Raw genomic sequence first — 23,877 nt, forward strand, 5'->3', positions numbered from 1 at the left:
CATGAAGGGAAAGCTTAAAGCAAAATATGCAGTTCTATTAAAAAAAAACTAAGCTTATTTGTAACCCTGACATGCCTTTGATTTTTATTATTATTATTATTATTATTATTATTTTAGATTTTTTCCATCTTTTTTTAAATATAATAGACAATTAATCTCTTGTATTTACATTGTATAATTCAATGAGTTTTTTTCAATTATATTTGGCATACAATGATATACCAGTTTCAGTTGTATAGCATAGTGATCAGAAATCCACATAACTCCAAAAGTGATCATCCCACTAAATCTAGTACCCTTCTTCCCCCTTACATATTTATTACATTATTAACCATCTTCCCCATGCTACACTCTACATCTCCATGTCTATTGTGCATCTATCCATTTGTACTTCTTAATCCCTTTGCCTTTTTTGTCCCTCCAACCGCCCCCATCTAGTATCCCTTTAAATATTCTCTGTATCCATGAGTTTATTTCCACTTTTGTTGTTGTTGTTGATTTTGTTCTTTAGATTCCTCATGTAAGTGAAATCATGCGATATTTGTCTTTCTCTATCTGACCCATTTCATTCAACTCTAGATCCCTCAAGGCAATATCTTTTTTCATCCCCTTCCTTTTAGTCTATGTATCTCTTTTAATCTGAAATGAGTCTCTTCTAGGCAACATATGTAGGGGTCTTGTTTTCTTATTTTTTCAATCACCCTATCTTTTGATTGGAGCACTTAATTCTTTTCCATTCGAGGTACTCGTGGATAGGAATGTAATTATCACCATTCTTTATTCCTGTTTTTGATACATGTTTTTTTCTTAAAGAAGTTCCTCCAACATTTCCTATAATACTGGCTTGTTGAAGACAAATTCCTTTAGCTCATTTTTGTCTGGGAAGCTCTTTATCTGTCCTTCAACTCTAAATGATAGCTTTTCTGGATAAAGTATTCTTGGTTGTAGATACTGTGTTTTCATCACATCAGATATTTTGTGCCAAGGCCTTCTGTCCTGAATAGTTTCTTTTGAGAAATCAGCTGCCAGTCTTATGGGTGCTCTCTTGTAGGTAATTAACTGCTTTTCTCTTGCTGCTTTTAAGATTTTCTCTTTGTATTTAAACTTTGGCATTTTAAGTATGATGTGTTTTGGTGTGGGCCTCTTTGGGTTCCTGGTTTTTAGGACTCTCTGAGCTTCCTGGGGTCTTGTATATTTCCTCCACCAGGTTAGGGAAGTTTTCCATCATTATTTCTTAAAATAGCTTTTCTACATCTTGTTTTTATTGTTTTTTTTTTTTTTCTGGTACCCCTATGACACAGATGTTTTTACACTTAATTTTGTCCTAAAGACTCCTTGAAGTGTTATTATATTCTTGGCTTCTTTTTTTTTGTTGTTGTTCTGATTGGGTGACCTTGGCTTCCCCATCCTCTATATTGATGGTTCAATCTTCTTCTTTATTCACTCTGTTGGTTCCCTCTAATATATTCTTCATCTCAGATAATGTGTTCTTCATCTCTGACTGGTTTCCTTTTATAATTTCCATTTCCATTTTTATGTTTTTAATTTCTTTGTTAAAGTTCTCACCGAGTTCATCTACATTTCCCCTAAGTTCATTGAGCATCTTTATAACCAGTGTTTTGAACTCTGCATCTGTTGGATTGCTTGATTCATTATTCCTGGATCTCTGCTCTGTTCTCATATGGTTTCTGCTTCTTTGTCTTCCCATTTTTGCTGCCTTTTGTGTCTGTTTCTATGTACTAAGCAAAGCTCCTAAGTCTCCTGGTCTTCTTAGCATGGCTTTGTGTAGTAGGTGTTCAGTGGCAGAATCCTGAAAGGGGTTCATCTGCAGGCCAAGTCTCTGCTAAGCAAGGAGCACTGGCCTCACCAAGGACACAACTGGATGTGGCTTGGGTGGGGCTGTGAGTCGGGGGAGGCGGAGTTTCAGGGACTCTTCTGGGTAGAGCAGCCTCTAATAGCCAGTTTGGTGACGTCTCAGCTATGGCAGCTCTGTGTCTGCACACTGGGAAGGGGAAGGGTCCGTCAGGTACCATGAATACTGCCGGCACTTCTGCCCGGGAGAGATCCTTGCCCCTGGCCCTTGCTCCGAAAACTCAGTGTCTCTTTTTAAGTCGCTGGTGCCCCCCCAATAGAGCTGACCTGGCACTGATGCTCAGAGTGAGCAGGTATGTCCCCACAAAAGTCTGCTCGCAGACACAGCCCCTTTAAGACATGTCTGTAGTTGCTGGCTACCGCTGCTGCAGCCTGTGTCCCACTCAGCGGCTCTGGACCAGGCAACGTCATGTCTTCCGCCCCATCCTATCTTCTGCTGTTGCAGGTTGGTAATTATTTCTCTCCCTAGTTGTAGTGCTTATGTTCGTCTAGATCCCAGGCTTTGCTTGCTGTTTGCTCCATGTTTCTGTCACAACTTTGATTTGGTCGCAAGAGGAATGAACAAAGCCTCTATCACCTACACAATTTTTTTCCCAGCTGATTAATCTCTTGCAGCTTTAAAGAGTTTCTCTTTGTAACCTTTGGCATTTAATTATGATGTGTCTTGGTGTGGGCCTCTTTGGGTTCATCTTGTGTGGGATTCTGTGCATCCTGGACTTGTATGTCTATTTTTGCCAGAGTAGGGAAGTTTTCTATTATTCTTCAAATGGGTTTCAATTTCTTACTCTCTACTTCTCCTAGTATTTCTGTGATGTGAATGTTGTTACGCTTATGTTTCAGAGGCCCCGTAAGCTCTCTTTATTTTTTTGGATTCTTTTTTCTTTTTGCTGTTCTGATTGGGTGTTTTCTGCTACCTTGTCTCACAAATTGCTGATTCAGTCCTCTGCTTTATTTAATCTACTGTTGATTCCCTGTAATATATTCTTCATTTCAGTCATTGCATTCTTCTTTTTTTTTTCTATTTCCATTTTTATGTTTTCTGATTCTTTGTTAAAGTTCTCACTGAATTCCCTTACACTGCTCCTAAGTTTATTGAACATCCTTATAACCAGTGTTTTGAACTCTAGGCTTTGGTGCCTGCCCAGTCTTCCATTTGGGTGTGTTGTCCTAGGATGTGGCCCTGGGTCGTCCTCTGGCTTGGTCTGAAGTCAGCCCTGGGATTCCCAGCACAGGGCCTTCTCGAGGGGCCCTGCCATAGGTCAAGTTCAGCCACAGCCTGTGCCCTGCCCAGGGCCACCTGGCATGAGCCACCAATTAATTCGTACATGGCTACCACTCATGCTGAGCTTGGAGGTGCCTTGAGAGGCTGAGTTGCAAACCAAGGCCAGCTGTTGTTAATTCCAGGCTTGGGGCTGCTCAGCAAGAGGTACAGGGCATGCTGAGGCCAGATGCTGCTTGTTTTTTTTTTTTTAACCTTTGAGAGATTTTCAGAAACTCTGCAGTATGATCATGACAGGCCATTTGTATGGAAATGCCAGGGGAAGGTCGGCTTGGGTGGGCCTGAGAGTTGAGTGGGCCATGGTCTTAGGGAACACCAGGGTGGGGTGACCAGTGTTAGCCAGATTGATGGAGACTCAGATTAGCAGCCGCCTGTGTCTGCATACTTGGTTGGGAAGATCCCAACAAAGGAACAGTGGCCTCCACCAGCACTTCTCTCTGGGGGAAAGTGGCCCCTCCAGTCCTCGCCCTAAGTCATACAATTCAGTTCCTCCCCATATATCCCTGGCACTCTTTGAGCCTCTGCCCCAGCACCACAGCCCAGAGCGAGTGAGTCTGTCAACGAGTAAGTCCATGCATGGGTTCTTGAAGAGGAATGTCAAGGATAGTGCCTGGGACCTCTGCAGCCCTCTGCCCCACCCAGTTACAGTCTGCCGATTTTCACATCCATATTTTGTGGAGACTTCTTTTCCCTGCCCTGGAACCCCAGCGTTGTATTAGGACCCCTTGCTCCTCTGGGAGGGACCTCGACAGCCGAAATATCGCTCCCAATTTTCAACCACCACATGCAAGTGTGGGATCATGTCTCTGTTCCTCCTACCAGTCTCAAAGTGGCCCCTTCTGTGTGTCCTTAGTTGTAGGACTTCTGTTCACCTAGACTTCAGGTGATTTTCAATGAAGATTGTTCTGTAGTTTAGTTGTAATTTCGATATGGTCATGAGAGGAAGCAAACACAATGTCTACCTACTCAGCCATCTTACCTATTCCGTTCACCTGTATGCTTGTTTTTATCCCAGAACTACACTGTCTTCACTATTGTAGCTTTGTAATAAGTTTTGAAATTGGGAATTAAGTCCTCCAACACTTCTTTTTCAAGATGGTTTTGGCCAGAGTGAGATATAGAATTAAATGACTCCTTAGAATAGGGTTTGTTTGTTAAAGTCTTTAAATCAGCCACATCTGATTGCATCGTCCATAAATTTCATATCCCTAACCCAGCCCACAAGACTTATGATCTTATCCCTGACCATCTTTCTAGTTTCATTGCTCACCCACTTTCCCTCTTGCTCACCGCCTTGCCGTGATCCTTAACCCTTTTCCCACTTAGAAAAAAAAAAAAAGAACAGCTTGCTGCCAGTGTTAATTTAACATCACGCATAGGAATGCTATGTTTTCTAGAAGTTGACATTTTCAGCGATCAAGAATTACTATATTTTGTAAATGGAAATACCACTACTAAAAACAGAATGCTATAAATAGAATGATGCCATTTGTTTCTAAAGACTATCAATATACTAGAGCAAGGCGAAAATAATAAAAGTGAAATATTTTGTGACAAGCTTTGGGGGTAAGGTTAGGGCTATAATCCGAGAGTTATCTTGAGGTAAATGCTGCAGCTGCAAGCGCTGCTGGTGAGTATTCTCGAGATAAAGAGGAAGTGGTTTAAAAGTTTTTAAATGCCTTCCTGTTGCAGGGCTTTTGCTTTTGCATTTGCTTAGAATGCTCCTCTCTTTACTCTTTACCTATTTCCTATTCAGTCTTCTCATCTTTACCTAGATGTCACTTTTAAAGAAAAGCTATTCCTATTATTTTTAAAATAATGGGTTTCCCCCCCCACCCCCGCTTAAAAAAGTAACACATGTTCACTATAACAAATTTGAAAGATAAGAAAGGGAGCTACGAGGAAACCGGAGGATAAGCATTTAATGTTATAGAGGCGTCTAATGCCAGCTTGTTAGTTGTTCCTTTGGTCCTTATTTTATTTTTTTTCTGTTTGGACACCTGCAGAACTAGTTTCCTCGTTTGAAATCAAAGGATATTTGAAATATGAAATTACTAGGATGTGTCCAGATTGAGATTGCTGTCATTTGTTTTGCTTGAGAAGTTATATTAGACTGTAGTGTCTTTTTTTCCAGTTCAAGAATGTTTCTTCTTTTGTAAAATAGTTGTCGTTTTTTCGAACAAAACATTGCCATTCTAAGGTTGAATCTCGAGTCTCCATTTTCAATATTACTCTTTTTCTCATCATTGTTTTCTTCCCTTTTTTAAGATGAATATTGATATAACATCTTAAGTGTGTCTTCTATATCATGGATACAGCTTTCTGCATAGATATTTCAATGCTATATTGTTACCAATGTTCTTAATGCTTTTTTTTTGGAGTCTATTAAGTTGATCTTTTAACCTTAACCTATTCTCACTTTGTGGTTCTTTGTTGCAGCTTTATATAATACAGTGCCGGGCACAATAATATGTGTTCAAATATGTGACTAAAGGAGTGACTATGTTAGAAAACAGAATCCAGATCTTGGTTGGTGTAGACTATCAAAATGTTTTTCCAGGAATGTATTCTTTAAAAAACTAACAGCTGTACTGAGGTGTAACTTATATACCATAAAACTTACCCACTGTAAGGGTACAATTCACTGCTTTTTTAATAGATGTTACAGTTTTGTAACTATCACAGAAGTCCAGGTTTAGAAAATTTTCATTACCGCAAAAAATCTCCTCATGCCTGTTTGCCATTAAATTCTTGCTTCCACCTTCTGCTTTCTGTCTCCTCAAATTTGCCTTGTGTGGACATTTCATATAAATGTATGTTGATGTAGCTGCTCAGATAAACACACATACACACACACACACACACACACACACACACACACAATTTTTTTTAGTTTTAAGCATGGCTTTCTACTGGTTTCCCCGCATCTGTGTAGTTGAGGTCAGTGGTTATACTTAAACATCTTGAGCCAGTATATTTATTACTCCAAATTGAGTGAACTCCCTTTGGTCAAAAGCCACCAGTCCTCATAGTTCGTCTTGCCTTGCCCTGCCCTGCAGAACCTTTCTCTCTGCTGAGTGGGTAGATGGTGAATTAGGATGCCAGAGACTCTCACTGTTCTTACTCAGCATTTAGCAATTTTTCAAACATAAATGCTTCTCAGGTTGTATTCCTTTGGTGGATTTCCAGAGGGCTGAAAGGGTTTGTTTATTAATTTCATCCCACTTTACAATTGGTTTTTGGGGAGAACTGCTTACCTTCTCACTAGCCCATAGCTAGACATCCTGCCTCTCAGAATGTATTCCTTTGGTCAGTTCCTTAGGTGTACTTAGTATTAGTCAGTGTGTGTGTGTGTGTGTGTGTGTGTGTGTGTGTGTGTGTGTGTGTGTGTTTTAATATAGGAAAGAGAGTTTTTAAGAAATTGGTTCATGTGATTCTGGTGCTGGCAATTCTAAAATTCATAGAACAGTTTGGCAGGTAAGAGTTGATGTTAGCCTTGATTCTGAATTCTGCAGGGCAGCAGGCTGGATACTCAGGCAGGGTTTCTGTGCTGCAGTCATTAGGAGAATTCCTGTTCTTCAGGAAAACTGTCTTACTTTTATGGATTTCAGTAGTTGGATGAGGCCCACCTGTATTATGGATGGTAATCTGTTTTATTCAAAGTCTGTTGATTTGTTAATCATATCTAAAAAATACCTCCACAGCAATATCTGGACTGGTGTTTGACCAAACTATCACACTTGCCCCCTGAGGATTCAGGGTAAATTTTTTGAGTCTAGTTGTAATCTGATTGCTGTCTGCTTCGTGAGATGTATCCTTGTTCTGGCTAAACTAGCAGTTCCGAAGTATGAATATTTTACATATATATATATATAGTATGTATGTTTTACATGTCTACATCTGTGGTCATAGTGTATCTTCAGCTCAGAATGCTCTGTATATTCAGATCTTATCTGTCCTTCTTAAGGCAAGATCATAGACACACATGTACAATTTTCTTTGCATCCTGTATACCAACTCTCCTGAACTACTTCTAGTTACCTAATTATGCTGTGCTTTGTTATGCCATTATGCTTTTGCACACAAGTTCCTATTGCTTAGATTACCCATTTCTCTTATTTTTTTCATAAGGCTTTTTATAGCTTCCTCAGCTAGACCTATTTGTTTCTTTTCATTATACTTTTATTGTCATTGCATATCTGTCTGTCCATGAGACTTTGTTTCCTGAGAGCGTCACTGCTGTCCTTTTCAAAGTTTATCCTCAGCAAATCCCAAGTACCTGGCCTGTAGTACCTAAATAAATAATTTGTGGGATGAAATAACTGAATATGTGTTAAAGATTTAGAAGTTTTATATTTATTCTCTAATTTCTTTTTATAGTAGAATGTGGAGAGAATGACTTCTTGGGGATAAAGCACATCTGAATACCAGAGATGAGCCATGAGTTAGACTCCAAATGTACTTGGACACACTAAATATTTGCTTGACTCACTAATAGAAATCGTTTTATTTAATTTTCCATTTTTTGCATAACTTCAGAATTGTTATATTAAAAGCTGTTTCTGATTGAAAATGATTTATTTTTGTTTGCATTTGTGCATATTTGTTTTCTAAGAGTGCTTCATATTTTTTCTAGCTAAAATGTTAGTGGTAACTGATGACTAATTTGTAAAGAATCTTAATGTGATGATAAAATAACTTTTTCTTTTTCCTATTAGATGTTGATCATCTTTCTGAAGTAAAATCTCCATGGCCTGAACATTTTCTGGAAATTATTTTGAGCAAAATATCTGTTTAATAAAAAGGTAACCACATCAAGATGGTTGGAAAACTGAAGCAGAACTTACTATTGGCATGTCTGGTGATTAGTTCTGTGACTGTATTTTACTTGGGCCAACATGCCATGGAATGCCATCACCGAATTGAGGAACGTAGCCAGCCCTTCAAATTGGAGAGCACAAAGACCACTGTGCGAACTGGCCTGGACATCAAAGCCAACAAAACCTTTGCCTATCACAAGGATATGCCTTTAATTTTTATTGGAGGTGTGCCTCGGAGTGGGACCACACTCATGAGGGCCATGTTAGATGCACATCCAGATATTCGCTGTGGAGAGGAAACCAGGGTCATTCCCCGAATCCTGGCCCTGAAGCAGATGTGGTCACGGTCTAGTAAAGAGAAAATACGCTTGGATGAGGCTGGTGTCACTGATGAAGTGCTGGATTCTGCCATGCAAGCTTTCTTACTAGAAATCATTGTTAAGCATGGGGAACTAGCCCCTTATTTATGTAATAAAGACCCTTTTGCCCTGAAATCCTTAACTTACCTTGCTAGGTTATTTCCCAATGCCAAATTTCTCTTGATGGTCCGAGATGGCCGAGCATCAGTACATTCAATGATTTCTCGAAAAGTTACTATAGCTGGGTTTGACCTGAACAGCTATAGGGACTGTTTGACCAAGTGGAATCGTGCCATAGAGACCATGTATAACCAGTGTATGGAGGTTGGCTATAAAAAATGCATGTTAGTTCACTATGAGCAACTTGTCTTACATCCTGAACGGTGGATGAGAACACTTTTAAAGTTCCTCCATATTCCGTGGAACCACTCAGTATTACACCATGAAGAGTTGATTGGGAAAGCTGGGGGCGTATCTCTGTCAAAGTGAGTAGATGTTATGTTTTTTATATTGACCCTATATTTAGCTAATAATGATGTGTGTGTGTGTGTGTGTATATATGTATATGTATATGTTTATGTGTATATATGTGTGTATATGTATATACATACACACATATATATACACATATATAAACTATAGACCTTTTCTGGAAAATATATAGCTTCTTCAGTGAGTTTTTAAAAAATTCTCTAGCCAGTTCATTATGAATTCTTTTATTTATTTAATTCATTTGTTTATTTATGAATTGTGGTTATTTTAATTTATTTAATAGAGGCAAACCCAATTTATAGCAGTGAAAGACCTTTTTCACAGACCTTGGGCTTTAATGCCTATCATTGACTTTTAGTGGCTCTGATTTCTAATTTCTAGATATTTTTGTTAGTAAGGATAGTTGGCTTTTGTGTAGATTAAGGCTAACATGAGGAAAAGCATCTACCATGTTGGTGAGAAGCAATGAATTCCAAACATTTAGGAATTTTTAGTGATAGAGAAGAATAAAGATAAAATTACCTAACCCAGTCTCTTCATTTTAGAGGTAAGAAGACTGAGTCAGAAAGGTCAAAATGATTTACTCAAATTTAGATGCAAGGCCAAAACTAGAATCCATGCCTTGGTCTCAGTGGGTTTGTCCTTTTTCTCCATAGCATTTTATTACATATAGCGCTGCTTTTGTCATCTGCTGGATACATCTTTTGATTTTTACAACGGGCTAGGGAATCTCAGAAATTTAGAAACAATCCATCATCCATACAAGAAGTTCCGTAGGTTCAAATACTTCTAAAACCTTTCCATTTCCCGCCCCCTTTCTCATGAAATGATGACTAGAGTGCTCTGACTCAATCTGACAACCTGACTTGATGACTTAGATATATCTAGAATGAGAATGTAAAAATGGAGACTACTGTTAAAATTCAGGTAGCGTCTCCTCATGAAGAGAAGTTGGTTATAATAATTTTTTTTTATTTTTTCCAGGAGCATGGAAGAGGGAATGCAGTTAGCATTAATATGATGTCTAAGTGGAGGGCCAGGGGAGGGAGGGAGCAATTGGGGGGATCGTTTTATGAACGTTATAGATGTCTAACCAATGTACTGTATACTTGAAACTAATTTAAATAAATAAATTTTAAAAAAAGTAATTTATACCCCTGATTTAAAACAAAAGAAAGAAAAAAGAAAAGAAAAAGTAATGTATTTCCCTTGTATATCCTGCTTGCTCCTTCTAAGGAATGTCTTCTTGATTTTTTTTCCCAGTGTATAGAACTTGTACAGTAAATATTGATTCATCATGTAGATAATTTGAACAGAACAGCTATCTTTTTGTACCTAGCTTTTGGTTATTGATTACAAATTATTAGGTATCCTCGTTCCAGTGACTCTAGGTTATTTTTATTGATTCAAAGAATTACAGCTCTAGCTACTGTCATTACAGTTTTTTTTTTCCAGATAATAGACCATAACTAATTTCTAATCACCTGTATTCTTAGGTAAGCATTTCACTTTGTGTGCTTGTATGTTGACCCAGAGATTCTGAAGCTAGTTTCTTCTGTTAATATAAAATAATCCCGTTAGACCTTCCGGTCTTTCTACATAGGGATTAAAGAGATATGTTCAAGTTAAGTTTTAGTGGAAACCAGGAGTTCATTTTGCATATATACTTACTATGTTTAAGGCAAACGTGAAGACTGAGGAAACACATAGAAATTTCGAATTAATTATAAACTTAATTAGCTTTGTAAATTTCACGTTTATTTGAGACACCCAGTGATGTTCTATGCTTTGTCAAGAATCGCACATGGAAGAACCATGACTCGAACTTCTAATACTTATTCCAAGACTCTTGCCACTATGAGTTTTTAAAAATTAAGATATAACATATATAGTAAATGCGCGTATATTCAATGTACAATTTGATGAATGTTTACATCTGTATACATTTTTGTAATCACCATCCATATCAAAATATAGAAAATTACCAGCACTCTTTTATGTTCCTTCATAGTCAATATTTTCCTCAACCCAGAAGTAAGCATAATCTAACCTCTATCACTGCTGTGATAGAGGTTAGATATAAAGTTCACAAACAATCAGTCTTGCTTGTTTTTTTTCACATAAATGCAATTATTTCTATTTATTATTTTGTGTCTGGCTGTTTTCATTTAACATGAACTTCACCTATAATATTGTAAATAGTAGTAGCTCATTCTTTTTCACTACTGTATTTTTTAAAACAATATAATTTATTCATTGATGGACATTTGATGTTTCCAGTTTGGAGATATTATGGGTAAAGTTGTTAAGAATAATTTTGTACATTGCTTTTGGTGTACATAAGTATTAATTTCATAAGTATCATAAGATGTTATGTATATCTGTATCTATTTATATATTTAACAGGTATTTTTTGTTTTCCAGATTGTCTGTATCATTCACGTATGGCTGTATCATTCATGTATGGCTGTACCATTCATGTATGGTGATACTTTACATGAATGTGTTCTAGTTGCTTCGTAATCTTTGTCAACACTTGGTATTGTCAGTCTTTTTAATTTTACTGGGGTATGAGTATTTTTTTTAACTTAAAAACAAAATAAAACAATAACATCTGAACTCCTTTTTGAAACAAAGTTTTATCCAGAATTCCAGTATAAAATTGATAAGAGCAGAGCTATTTTGACTGAGGCAGGTCTAATCTAGACTGTGTTTCCTCTTTTAAGACTGAGTCCTTGTTCTCAAGAAGAGCTAATTGGGGGAAAAGGCAGAAACATATAAAATTATTCCATAAGTAAGTACCAAGTTATAAATATTCCATGTTAGTTCAGAGTCATGACCATGAGGAATTCATAGCCCAGAGTTGATCATCTTGTGTGCTTTTGCTTTCCTATAAACATTTTCATTCTAGGAAAATTTTTTAAAGTAAGTAATTTAATACTATTTTAGTATTATTTAGTACTAAAATACTGATAATATTTAGGCAGCCTTGAAGGTTTGAAAATGTTACCAGGTGGTTCAGGAATATATGCAGTTGTTTCAGATTGCGATAAGGAAGGCAAGGAAGGCCTTCACAGTTCCTGCCTTGTTAACTATGAGAGTTAAGCTTTCCTTTGCTTTGCTTAGGAATTTCCAGTTGTTTTCAGTCAGGTTGGCATCTCTTGCCTTTGTGGTCAGTTCTAGTTACAGAAAAATAATAGGTGTAGAGTAAAGACCTGTGAGCATACAGGTGATTCTTCTGTGAAAGAATTTCATAGAAGTAAACATACTTTCATTCTGGTGTGGTCTAGGGAGTTTTCCTTTAGAGATTAGTGTATATAAACCAAGCTTTTTAAAACTGAAAATAAAAACAAAATATTTAATGAGTGGGAAAAGGGATGAAAACAGTTTGCTTTGGCTGACTGATAATTTAGCTTTAGTTCTACAGGTAGGTACAACTATAGAATTTTATTTTAATTAATTAATTAATTAATTAATTAATTAATTGTTTTAGGCAAGGCAACCCTTGGTTGACCTCACAGATTGCAAGGACCTTGTCAGCTCACAATCCCTTATTTATTTTATTTTATTTTATTTTATTTTATTTATTTTACTTTTTATGCCTACAGTACCTGGTCTTCCTAGGTCGTCTCCCATCCAAATACTAACCAGGCCCAACCCTGCTTAGGTTCCGAGATCAGACGGAATCGGGCTCGTTCAGGGTAGCATGGCCGTAGACTTAGAATTTTAGATATACTATTTATCCTTGATGTTTTTAGGTAGTCGTTTCAAGTCTAATAGTAGTGCTAGTTTTCCCAATGACTGGCCTTATAATTTTGATGTTTTGAAGACCATGTTCTGTTTTTATAAATTATTCAGCCATTCTGTTCAACTTCATATTAAACCAAGCCATAGTCTTGACTAATGGCTCCAAAAAAATAATATAGAACTCACTGATCTAATTCTTCCAAACTAATAGAGAGTAGGAAAAAATTGAGGCATTTAAAAATCTGTTTTTGCTTTTATCTTTCAAGAAATGTTTGAATAGAAATGGGGGGAGTACATTTTAAGGAAAATACTTATGTAAATAGATGTGTTCCAACAGAATCCTCCAAGTGACTGAATATGGAAGAGGATCTTCTTGATCAGTGAATCATAAGTACTGCTAAGGCCTGCTCCTCAAATATTTTGAGTAGGAGATAGAAGTAAAGTTTTAAGTTATTTACATTGATCTTTTCTCACGAACTTTGGAATTTTTGTGGAATTTTGGTCATCTCTATCTGGGAATATTCAGGAAGTTACTAGAGTGTACAGAGTTGTTTCTGATGTTAAACTCATTAAGACACTATAAAATTACCTGAAACAAATAAAAATCATCAATAACAATAACAAAAAATCCCATCAAAGTATACTCAAGGATGAGTGAAATAAAAAAGTAACCTAGGATCAGTCAACAAGTTTACTAGGTCAACAGAGCAAAGCCAGAGGAACAGTGTAATATTAACACTTAAACAGAACAAGTACAAGAATTACAATAAAATTCGGAGAAGTTATCTAGACTTAGAGCAGAAAAAGGATATACAACTATTAAGCAGAAATAGGTTAGAATGAAAAATATAATAGTACTAAGTGCAAGAGAATAAGAACATAACTGACTCTAAAGCTTCTAGTAAACAGAAAAAAACTAAAAATCAACTCTGTAGTAAAGAAAGATTAAATAGGTGAAAATAATGCAAAAAAATTTTTAGAAATTGAGATACTTTTGAGGAGGTACAAAGAATAGTTAATTTATTAAATTTAGAATATTAATTTTTTTTAGTTTTCAAAATGAAGTTTATTTTGGAAATTACATTTTTTATAATATCTTACAGGCTAAACAGAAAGAACAAAATATCCACTTGAAAATTTTCTGATATTTAAGAATAACAAGAATATTATGAGCAAGTTTAGACAAAGACAGGCTATGTTTGTGCAAATTATGATCACTTCTACAGTATGTAAAGTTAATAGTATGCAAAGTAGGATTACCTGTGCTCTATTAGCTCGGATTAAAATATCCCAGAAGAATTTTATAAATATTACTTTTTTTTCCATAAAATTATCAAAGAACAAGCCTGCTTACTTTAGATTACTTATCCTTTGTGAAGGCAATAAACCAATCTTTATAAATCTAGATGTTAATCAAATTCTACCTAAGAAGAATGCTTTTGGAGTTGTGGAAATCACTGTGCTACTTTTGTAGGTCAAATCGAAGAGATTAGTTGACATCTCTTAGCTGGAGAAGGGTAATTGAATAAACAAGTAATAGACAGCAAAACAGGTTGCAAAAGGAAAATAGAGGAAAAATTATATTTCAAAATATGCCAGTGAAGAATGAGAAGCAGAACAAGAATGTAAGTTAATAAAGCACAATTTGTACTGTTCTTGAAGAATATGGCAATTGAGAGAGAAAAAAAATGGCATAGATGACAGAGGCTCTATTCATCTCTCTGGCGACTAAATCCAAGTTGTGATGGAAACAAGGAGCAGCAGCAAGGAAAAATCACCTGGAATCTAGATGAATAAGCCATACAACTACAGAGAAATCTAAGAAAGCACCCTGCATGGTAGGATGGGGCAAGGATCTGGGGCTGCCCAGTTTCGAGCGGCTGAATGAGATGGAGGCTGTGGCAGTGGCAGTGGCAGATGACTCTTAAAGGAGCCACGACCGTGAGTGGATTTCGCGGTGGTGGACTTGCTTGCTCTGAGCACCGGTGCCGATTCAGCTGTGTGCAGGGAGCACCAGGGACTTACAGGGAGACATTGTTGGTGTGAGGGCCAAGGAGAGACTGGTTCTGTACAGAAGTGTTGGCGGTATCCATTGTTCCCTGTTGAGCCCTCCCCCTCACAGTGTGCAGACAGAGTGCCCCTATAGCCGTGACATCATCAAACTGGATAACAGAGGTCGCTACGCCCAGAGAATTCCCTGAAACCCTGTCTACCCCAACTCGGTCTCCATCCAAGCCACATCAGGTGTATCCTCAGCGAGTTAGGTGCTCCTTGCTGAGACTCACACTGGTGGAGGCAGCTGGCCTCAGTTTCTGATGTGGCCTTTTGAGGCAACTATAAGCATAGCATCTGTGGATTGCTTGCTGAATCTTAACAGGTGGCCCTGGAGGGGCAGAGGCTTGGGCTAAATTTGGCCTGCAGCTGAACCCCTCTCAGGACTGTGACACTGGACACCTACTTCACAAATCCACACTAATAAGACCAGGAGACTTAGGAGCTTTGCTTAGTACATAGAAACAGACACAGAAAGGCAGCCAAAATAGGAAGACAAGCAGAAACCATAGAACAGAACAGAACAGAGATCCAGATATAATGGAGTCAAGAATTCTAACAGATGCAGAGTTCAAAACACTAGTTATAAAGATGCTTAATGAACTTTTGGGAAATGTAGAGAATGCCAATATAGAGATAAAAATGGAAATGTGAATTATAAAAGGGAACCAGTCAGAAATGAACACATTATCTGAGATGAGAAGTATATTAAATGGAATAAACAAAGGAATAAACAAAGTGAATAAAGAAGAGGCTCACATACTCTATCTACAGGGCAGGAAAGCCAATCAGGACACTCAGAGTGGGAAGAAAAAAGATGCCAAGACTATGGGACACTATTAAGGCTCCAAATATTTGTCTGATCGGCGTAAGTGAAGAAAATCAAGATATTGAACAGCTATTTGAATAAATAATGATGGAAAGCTTTCCTAACCTGGTGAAGGAAATGTACATAAAACCCCAGGATGCCCAGAGAATTCCAAAAAATCAGGGATCCAAAGAGGCCCACACCAAGACACATCATAATTAAAATGTCAAAAGTTAAATACAAAAAAAATATTAAAAGCAGCAAGAGAAAAACAGATAGTTACCTATAAGGGAACACCCATAAGACTGACAGCTGACTTCTCAAAAGAAATTTTGCAGGACAGAAGGGCTTGAGCAAAAAATATTCAACAGGATGAAGACCCAGGATATACAACCAAGAATAATTTATACAGCAAAGCTATCAGTTAGGGTTGAAGGACAGATAAAGAGCTTCCCAGACAAAAATAAACTAAAGGAATTTATCACCACCAAGCCAGAATTACGGGAAATGTTGGAAGGACTTCTTTAAGAAGAAAAAACATTTATCAATAACTGGAAATAAAGAATGGCAACAACTACATTTCTGTCAATAAATACCTTAAATGGAAAAGAATTAAGTGCTCTAACCAAAAGATAGAGTGACTGAAAGGATAAGAAAACAAGACCCCTACGTATGAAAAGGAAGGAAATGGAAAAAGATACTGCTTTGAACCTAGAAGGTATTAAGTTGGACAGAGAAAGATAAACACTATATGATTTCACTTATATGCGGAATTTAAGGAATAAAAAGAATGAACTAATCAAAAACAGACTCAAATATAGAGGATAATTTGGTGATGGACAGAGGGGAAGGGAGTTTGTGGGGCTGGGAGAATGTGGTGAAGGCTTAAAGAAGTACTAATTAGTAGCTGATGGATGGTACCGGGGATGGGGAGCATGGCATAGGGAATGCAATTAGCGTTAATATAGGCTAGGTGGAGGGTCAGGGGAGGGAGGGAGCAATTGCAGGGATCATTTACTATATAGATATCTAATCAATGTGCTATATACTTGAAACTAATTAAAATTTTTTAAAAAGTTAAGAATATGGCAATTGATGGCAAAAAGTAGAAGTTGGATATTAGATCATTTATTAATTTAGATTAGATGTCTTTGCAAAAAATAAAGATCCAAAATAACAATGGTTTTAGACAAAATAGTGGCTGTTATATGTAAGAAGGTAGACCAAGGCAGGCTTGGAAGCTCTGCGGTCATCTAGCATTTAGGCTCCTTCAGCTTTTGGCTTCATCACCTCAATGGTCCAAGTTGGAGTTCCAGTCATATCGTCTGTGTCCTAAGTGGCAGGGTGAGGATAGGGTGAGCACATAAGGAGCATTTTGACTTTCTTAGGACATTTCCAAGTAGGCCTTCTTGCATTCCACTGGCCGTAACTTAGTTTTATGGCTGTATATAAAAAGGTGAGGAACATAGTCTTTATCCCAAGTGACCACGTGCCCAGCTGAGAAATGGTGTTCTTTTAACTAAGAAGACTAGGTTGGATATTAGGATAAGCAGATAGCAGTCTGTGCTACTTTACTAAGTACCTACTGTGTGCCAGGAACAGTGTTAAGGTCTTTGCCTGAAAGGTACACATGATTTAATGGAAGATGCAGATTTGTGTATAGTTATGTACTGCATAATGACGTTTTGGTCAGTGATAGACCGTTTATATATATGACCATGGTCTCATAAAGTTATAATTGACCTGAAAAATTCCTATTGCCTCATGATGTTGTAGCTGTCATAATGTCATTACAGTGTGTTTGTGTTTTAAGATAAGCATTATTACGAAAGAGATGAAAGTTGAAAAAATTAAAAAGTTTGTAAAATAAAAATGTTACAGTAAACTAAGTTTATTATTAAAGAAAGAAAAATATTTTTTTATAAATTTAGTATAACCTAAGTGTACAATGTTTATAAAGTCTACTGGAGTGTAATGCTCTAGGCTTTCACATTTACTCATCACTCAGATTCACCTAGAGCAACTTCTAGTCCTGCAAGCTCTATTCATGGTAAGTGCCCTGTACAGTTGTACTATTTTTAATCTTTTATGCCATAGTTTACTGTACCTTTTTTATGATTAGACACATTTAGATGCACAAATACTTACCATTATAATTGCCTACAGTATTCAGCGCAGTAACATGCAATATGGTACAGGTTTGTAGTCTAGGAGCAATAGGCTATGCCACATAGTTTAGGAGTGTAGTAGTCTCTAGCATCTAGGTTTGTGAAAGTGTACTCTATGATGTTCTCACAATGACAAAATCGTCTAACTTATCCCTATCGTTAAGTGATGCATGACTGTATAATACAATGCTAAGTACTATTGGAAACCAAGAAGAGGTACCGAATCTAGTTTGGGGTCTTCAGGAAAACCTTCCTGGATGATGTGGTACCAAAATAAGAAATAAAGCAATGTTTGTCAACTTTGGCACTGTTTCCATTTGGGGCCAGATAATTCTTTGTTGTGGGGCCGTCTTGGACATTGTGGGATGTTTAGCACATCCCTGACCTAACTCATAGATGCTAGCAACAACCCCCACTCCAAGCTGTGACAACCAAAAATGTTTCTTGACATTGCCAAATGCCCCCTGGTGGGGAAAATCTCCTCCCCACTCTGTTGAGAACCATTACTCTAAAGGATGAATACTACAACAGATAAAGGGAAGAGCATTCAGTTTTGACTTACAGGATATTGTACTCCTTGGGTGACCCATATTGGAGTGCTGTAGTTCTTCCTTGACTTCCAGAATGTTGTTCTCTTCTTCAGCCAAATGAGTCATCAAGAGATACTACCCTCCTGGGAGCAGCCTGTCCTACAAGTGTCCAAACAGAAGAGTCCCCCTCCTGGAGGACTTCTTATGGCATGACTCCTGGCCCAACCTAAAGGCACAAAAGGACCTAGGGAACAACTGGGCCCTGTTTTGCCTGACCTGTGGACCCTACCTTCCCACTATGTAATGGAGTCACCCAAGCTCAGTCCCACGTGGGCCCAGAATGTGGCATTTGTTTCTCATAGCTTCATATATTTTTTAAAACATAAAGTGAAATGAAACAAAACTAGGCGGTAATCATTTGGAAGTTACAATGTGGACAGATTTACAAAGATGAGAAACGTGGTATTTATGAGGAATTGTAGGCAGTTTGGGGTTGCTAGAGAGTGGCAAATAAGATGAGAAGGTTGATAGGGCCAGGCTTTGGAAGGCCTTATATTTTATGCTAAAGACTTTGAATTTTATCATGTAGACCAGTTGCTTCAAACTCCTCTTATTAGTGGGATGCTCCTTTCAAATGAAATCTCATAAGGAACCTTGATATCTGAAGTATGTAGAAGTGGGGTGGCTCTGGTTGAGGAAACATTTAATTTTGCTTGGATTTAACAAAACTGAAATCAAACTCATGGAATTGTAAAACTGCTATTTTATTTTCAAAGGAGAAAAATTGATTATAACATCCTCTAGATATACTAGTCAAGATGGTATAGAAGGTAGAGGCTATGCACGTGTCCTCTAGTGACCACACCAGAAATATAACAAAACTACAGAGCAACCAGCACATGGAGTTGCTTGAGGTCTAGCTGATTAAAAGCCCTGCAATTAGGGACAAATATAACAGGTCACCTCAAACCAATAGAAGAGGCGGAGAGGCAAAATGGCCTGGTCCCACAACTGCATGTGACCATCAAGAATCAGGAGGGCTGTCTTGGCTGCAGAGCCCCCTCCCGCTCCTGAGGAGCTAGGATTCCTGACTGCACACTGGGCTCCCCAGACCACGGTTCCAGCGGCGGAAAGAGAAGTCCCCACAACCTCGGGCTGTGAAAACCAGCGGAGGCTGTGGCTGAATGAGACAGAGGGCTGTGGGAGTCGCACACACTCCTCTTAAAGGGCCGGCGCCCAGACAGACTCGCTTGCTCTGGGCTCCAGTGCTGGGGCAGCTGCCTGAGGGGTGCAAGGGACATACGGGGCACGGGGGTGGGGGCGTGTGCTGAGTTGTTGAGTTGTCAGGCTTCAGGGCAAGGACTGGAGGGGTAGCTTTCTCCCAGACATAAGTATAGGCAGAAGCCATTATTCCTTTGTTGAGCCCTCTGCCCTCCAGTCTGCATATGCAGGCACCACCATATCTGAGTTGCCATCAACCTATATAACACAGGTCATTCTACCCAGGGGATTCACTTGTGGATCCACTCAAGCTACTTCCAGTGGTTTATTCCATACAAATGGACTGTCGTGGATCCTGCTGTAAACTTTCATAAAATCTCTCAAAGGCTCACAAAACTTAAAGAAGCAGCACCTGGCCTCATTGTGCCCTGTACCTCTTGCTGAGCAGTCCCAAGCCCCACATTACTGGAACTGGCCTTGATTTCCGACTTGACCCCTTGAGACACCTATAAGCCCAGCATGGGTGGCAGCCATATGTGGATTGCTTGGTGACACCAGGTGGCCCTGAAGGTGCACAAGCTGTGGCTGAACTTGGCCTGTGCTGGACCCCTCCCAGAACTGTGCCACAGGGCCCCACAGCACACCTACTATACAAAGCCACTCTACTAAGACAGCGAGATGTAGGAGCCCTAACTAATACATAGAAATAGACACAGGGAAGCAGCCAAAATGAGACAAAGATGCATGTCTCACATGAAAGAACATAACAAAGCTCCAGAAAAAGAATTCAACAAAATGGACAGAAGCATGATTGCCTAGTTCAAAACACTGGTTATAAGGATGCTCAAGGAACTTAGGGAAAAAGTAGATGAACTCAGAACTTTAACAAAGAGATAAAAAACATAAAAAAATGGAGATGGAAAACAAATAGAGAACCAGTTATAAATTAAGAATACAGTATCTGAGATGAAGGGTAAATTAGAAGGAATCAACAGAGTGGATAAAACAGAATTGAATCATCAACATAGGGGATGGAGTAGCGGAGAACACCCAATCAGAACAGCAACAAGAAAAAAGAATCTAAAAAAATGAAGATAGTTTAAGGGACAACATGAAGCATAACAACATTCACATCATAGGAGTACCAGAAGGAGAAGTTGAGAGAGCAGGAACTGAAAACTTATTTGAAGAAATAATGACTGAAAACATTCCCCAAACTGGAGAAGGAAATAGACATACAAGTCCAGGAAGCGTGGAGAGTCCCAAACAAGATGAACCCAAAGAGGCCCACACCAAGACATGTCATAATTAAAATGCCAAAGGTTAAATTCAAAGAGAGAATCTTAAAAGCAGCAAGAGAAAAGCAATTACCTCAAGGGAGTTCCCATAAGACAGAAACTTTGCAGGCCAGAAGGGACTGGCATGAATATTCAAAGTGATGAAAATCAAGGACCTATAACCAAGATTACTCTACCCAGCAAAACTATCATTTAGAATTGAAGGACAAAGAACTTCCAAGACAAGAAAAAGCTACAGGAGCTAATTACCAAGCCATTGTTACAGGAAAGTTGGAGAGACTTCTTTAAGAAGAAGAAAAAATATGTATAAAAAATATGAATAAAGAATAGAAATAACTGCATATCTATCAGTAAGTACTTCCAATGGAAAAGAATTAAGTTCACCAGTCAAAATGATGCCTGAATGGATAAGAAAACAAGATCCTTACATATGCTGCCTACAAGAGACTCACTTCAGATTAAAAGACACACACAGATGGAAAGTAAAGGGATGAGAAAAGATATTTCATGATGGAAATAGAAGGTATTGTGCTGAGTAGAATAAGTCAGAGAAAGACAAATGCTGTATGATTTCATGTACCTGGGGCATCTAAAGAACAAAATAAACAAAACACAGAAACAAACTCAGATGCAGAGAATGTTTTGAGAGTTACCAGAAGTGAAGGGGTTTAGGGGAAGGGATTAAGAAGTACAAATTGGTAGTTACAATATAGTCATGGAGATATAAAGTACAGCATAAGGAACATAGCCAATAATATTCTAATATCTCTGTACAGAGGGGTATTAGATTTATTGGGGATGATCACTTTGTGAGTTATATAGATGTCTAATCACTATGTTGTATAACAAACTGATAGAATATTGTATGCCAACTATAACTGAAAAATGAAAAATATTTTTAAAAATCCTCTAAAATTTATAGAAATTATTTTAAAATTTAAAGAGTTGAGATTAAAATAATTTTTTAAAACATTTAAGTTTATAGGCATAGGTTTGACCTTTTGGGGTATACAGTGTTACCTAAAAAGCCAAAAGTGAAAGGCAACAAGTATTTATTTGAGATCAAAGGATTGCAATCCAGGAGAACAGATTGAGGCAGAAACCCAAATTGTGTCCTGATTTCAGTGTTAAAGCAAAGAGTTTTATGAGAAAAAGGAAGGGAAATACATGAATAGTAGAAAGAAATTTCCATTGGTGACAGCAAGCTAAGTTACTCTTTAACTATACAGGACTGGTTACTGATTCTAAAGACTGTCCATAGTCATCAGTAGTTGTAGTCACGATGTCTGCTTTCCTCTTAATTTCACAAACAGTTATTTGGAAGACAGTATTACTTTTGCCCAGTCCACAGGTTATTTTGCCCAGTTTAGACATTTCAGGATTTAAGGAGTAAGAGGTACAAGGCAGTGCCTCTGCAATGACCGGTCTGGCTCCTTTTTAAAATATCTCCACATTTTTTCCTCAGAAACTTAGAAGATCCTTCTGACAAAAAAAAAGAAAAAAGTTTTTAAAAAGGTTTAAAGTGCGAAACTATTTAGAAATGTTTTTCTAAGATAAAGCATAGAGCAAATTTGATCTGTAAGTAAAATAACCTATAAAATTGATTAATTGCTGTCAAAGAAAAACCAAGCACATCATAGCTAGTGCCTCTCTAGATATTATGGTCCTCTTCCTCTTCTGAATTTGGAGTATCATGGTTCTTTCCTTCTTCTAAATTACATGACTAATGAAGGATGATTTCATTATTTTTGAAAACACTATTATATTTCATGATTGCTCAAAATCATCTCTCAAATATCAGCCATACATCAGAATCACCTGAAGGACATTTTAAAAGACCCAGCCTTTTTGATTCAGATCTGGGTAAGGTAGGCCCAAGAATTTGCATTTGTAACAGATTCCTGTGTGATGCTGATGTTCCTGGTCTAGAATTTCACTTTGAGAACCACCACTCAAAATCATGCCTTGTCTTAAGTTTGTTTCATATGCAGACTGTGACTTTTTTGCCCCTTACTCTCTGAACTCTAACCACACTGAAGTAATTGTATGTACTAAAATATTCCACACTGTTCATTGTATCAGCTCTTTTACATATATTGCTCTCTTTGCCTGCAGTACCTTTCTCTCACTTCTTCATCTGTCCAACTCAAGTTGTATTTCAGTATCCAGCTCAGGTCTTCCTTCCCTAAGGAAAATTTCCCTGAGACCTCCTGTGGTCTGGGATGCACTTCATATGCTTTCAGGAAATGACTTGACAAATGGAGAAGCATTCAGACTTTGAATCCTGTTAGACCTGTGTTCAAAACCTTTCATTGACACTAACTGGCTTTGTAACATTGGATAAACTGCTGTCCCTCTCTGTCTCCATGTTTTTATCTATAAAATGGAGAAGATGGTGATGATGATGATGTCATCCAACATTTATTGAACATTTGTGTGCCAGGCACTGTGTTAAGCTCTTTACATGCATAATTTTATTTAGTTTTCATATTTACCCTTTTACACTTATACATAAGTACTTTAAAAACCTCTATTTAGCTATAATCAACAGGACAGGTAATAACAAATGTTGGAGAGGATGCGGAGAAAAAGGAACCCTCATACTCTGCTGGTGAGACTGCAAATTGGTACAGCCACTATGGAAAACAGTATGGAGATTCCTCAAAAAACTAAGAATTGATCTACCATATGATCCAGCAATCCCTCTACTGTGTATTTACCCCAAAGACTTGAAAACCCATATCCAAAAAGGTATTCGTACACCGATGATCATAGTAGCATTATTCACAGTGGCCAGGTCGTGGAAGCAACCAAAGTGTCCTATGATAGATGATTGGCTAAAGAAGCTGTGGTACATATGTACAATGGAATATTAGCCATAAGAAGAGATGAAATACTGCTGTTTGCAACAACATGGATGGACCTCGAGATAATCATGCTAAGTGAAATAAGCCAGACAGAAAAAGTTGTAAATCACGTGATGTCACTTATATGTGGGGTATAAACCTAAAAGCAACAAATAAACAGGACAAACAGAGACTCATAGACATGGACTATAGACCAGTAATTACCAAAGGGTAGGGAGTGGGAGAGGACGGGGTAAGAGGACGGTTAATGCGGGTCAAATATAGGGGAGTAGAGGGAGGGTGAAGTGGATAAAGGGGATCAAATATATGGTTGAAGGAAACTGGACTTTGGATGGTAAACACACAATAGAATATACAGATGTCA

At 37.8% G+C, this 23,877-nt stretch overlaps 1 protein-coding gene and 1 pseudogene across 2 annotated transcripts in view; one reads left to right on the forward strand and one right to left on the reverse strand.

Annotated features, from left to right (window-relative positions):
• The window catches only part of TPST1 (tyrosylprotein sulfotransferase 1), a 107,318-nt gene that overhangs the window by 9,119 nt on the left and 74,322 nt on the right, over positions 1–23,877 (forward strand). For both annotated transcript variants that reach the window (XM_006918515.2, XM_015594568.2), the window contains exon 2: positions 7,870–8,815. In XM_006918515.2, coding sequence (XP_006918577.1) covers positions 7,971–8,815 — 845 coding nt within the window. In that variant the 5' untranslated portion in view covers positions 7,870–7,970. The remainder of the gene's footprint in view (positions 1–7,869; positions 8,816–23,877) is intronic.
• LOC112485312 lies at positions 12,422–12,540 on the reverse strand (annotated as a pseudogene).

This window comes from Pteropus alecto, unplaced genomic scaffold, assembly GCF_000325575.1.
Source record: "Pteropus alecto unplaced genomic scaffold, ASM32557v1 scaffold68, whole genome shotgun sequence".
Taxonomy (NCBI): Eukaryota; Metazoa; Chordata; class Mammalia; order Chiroptera; family Pteropodidae; genus Pteropus; species Pteropus alecto.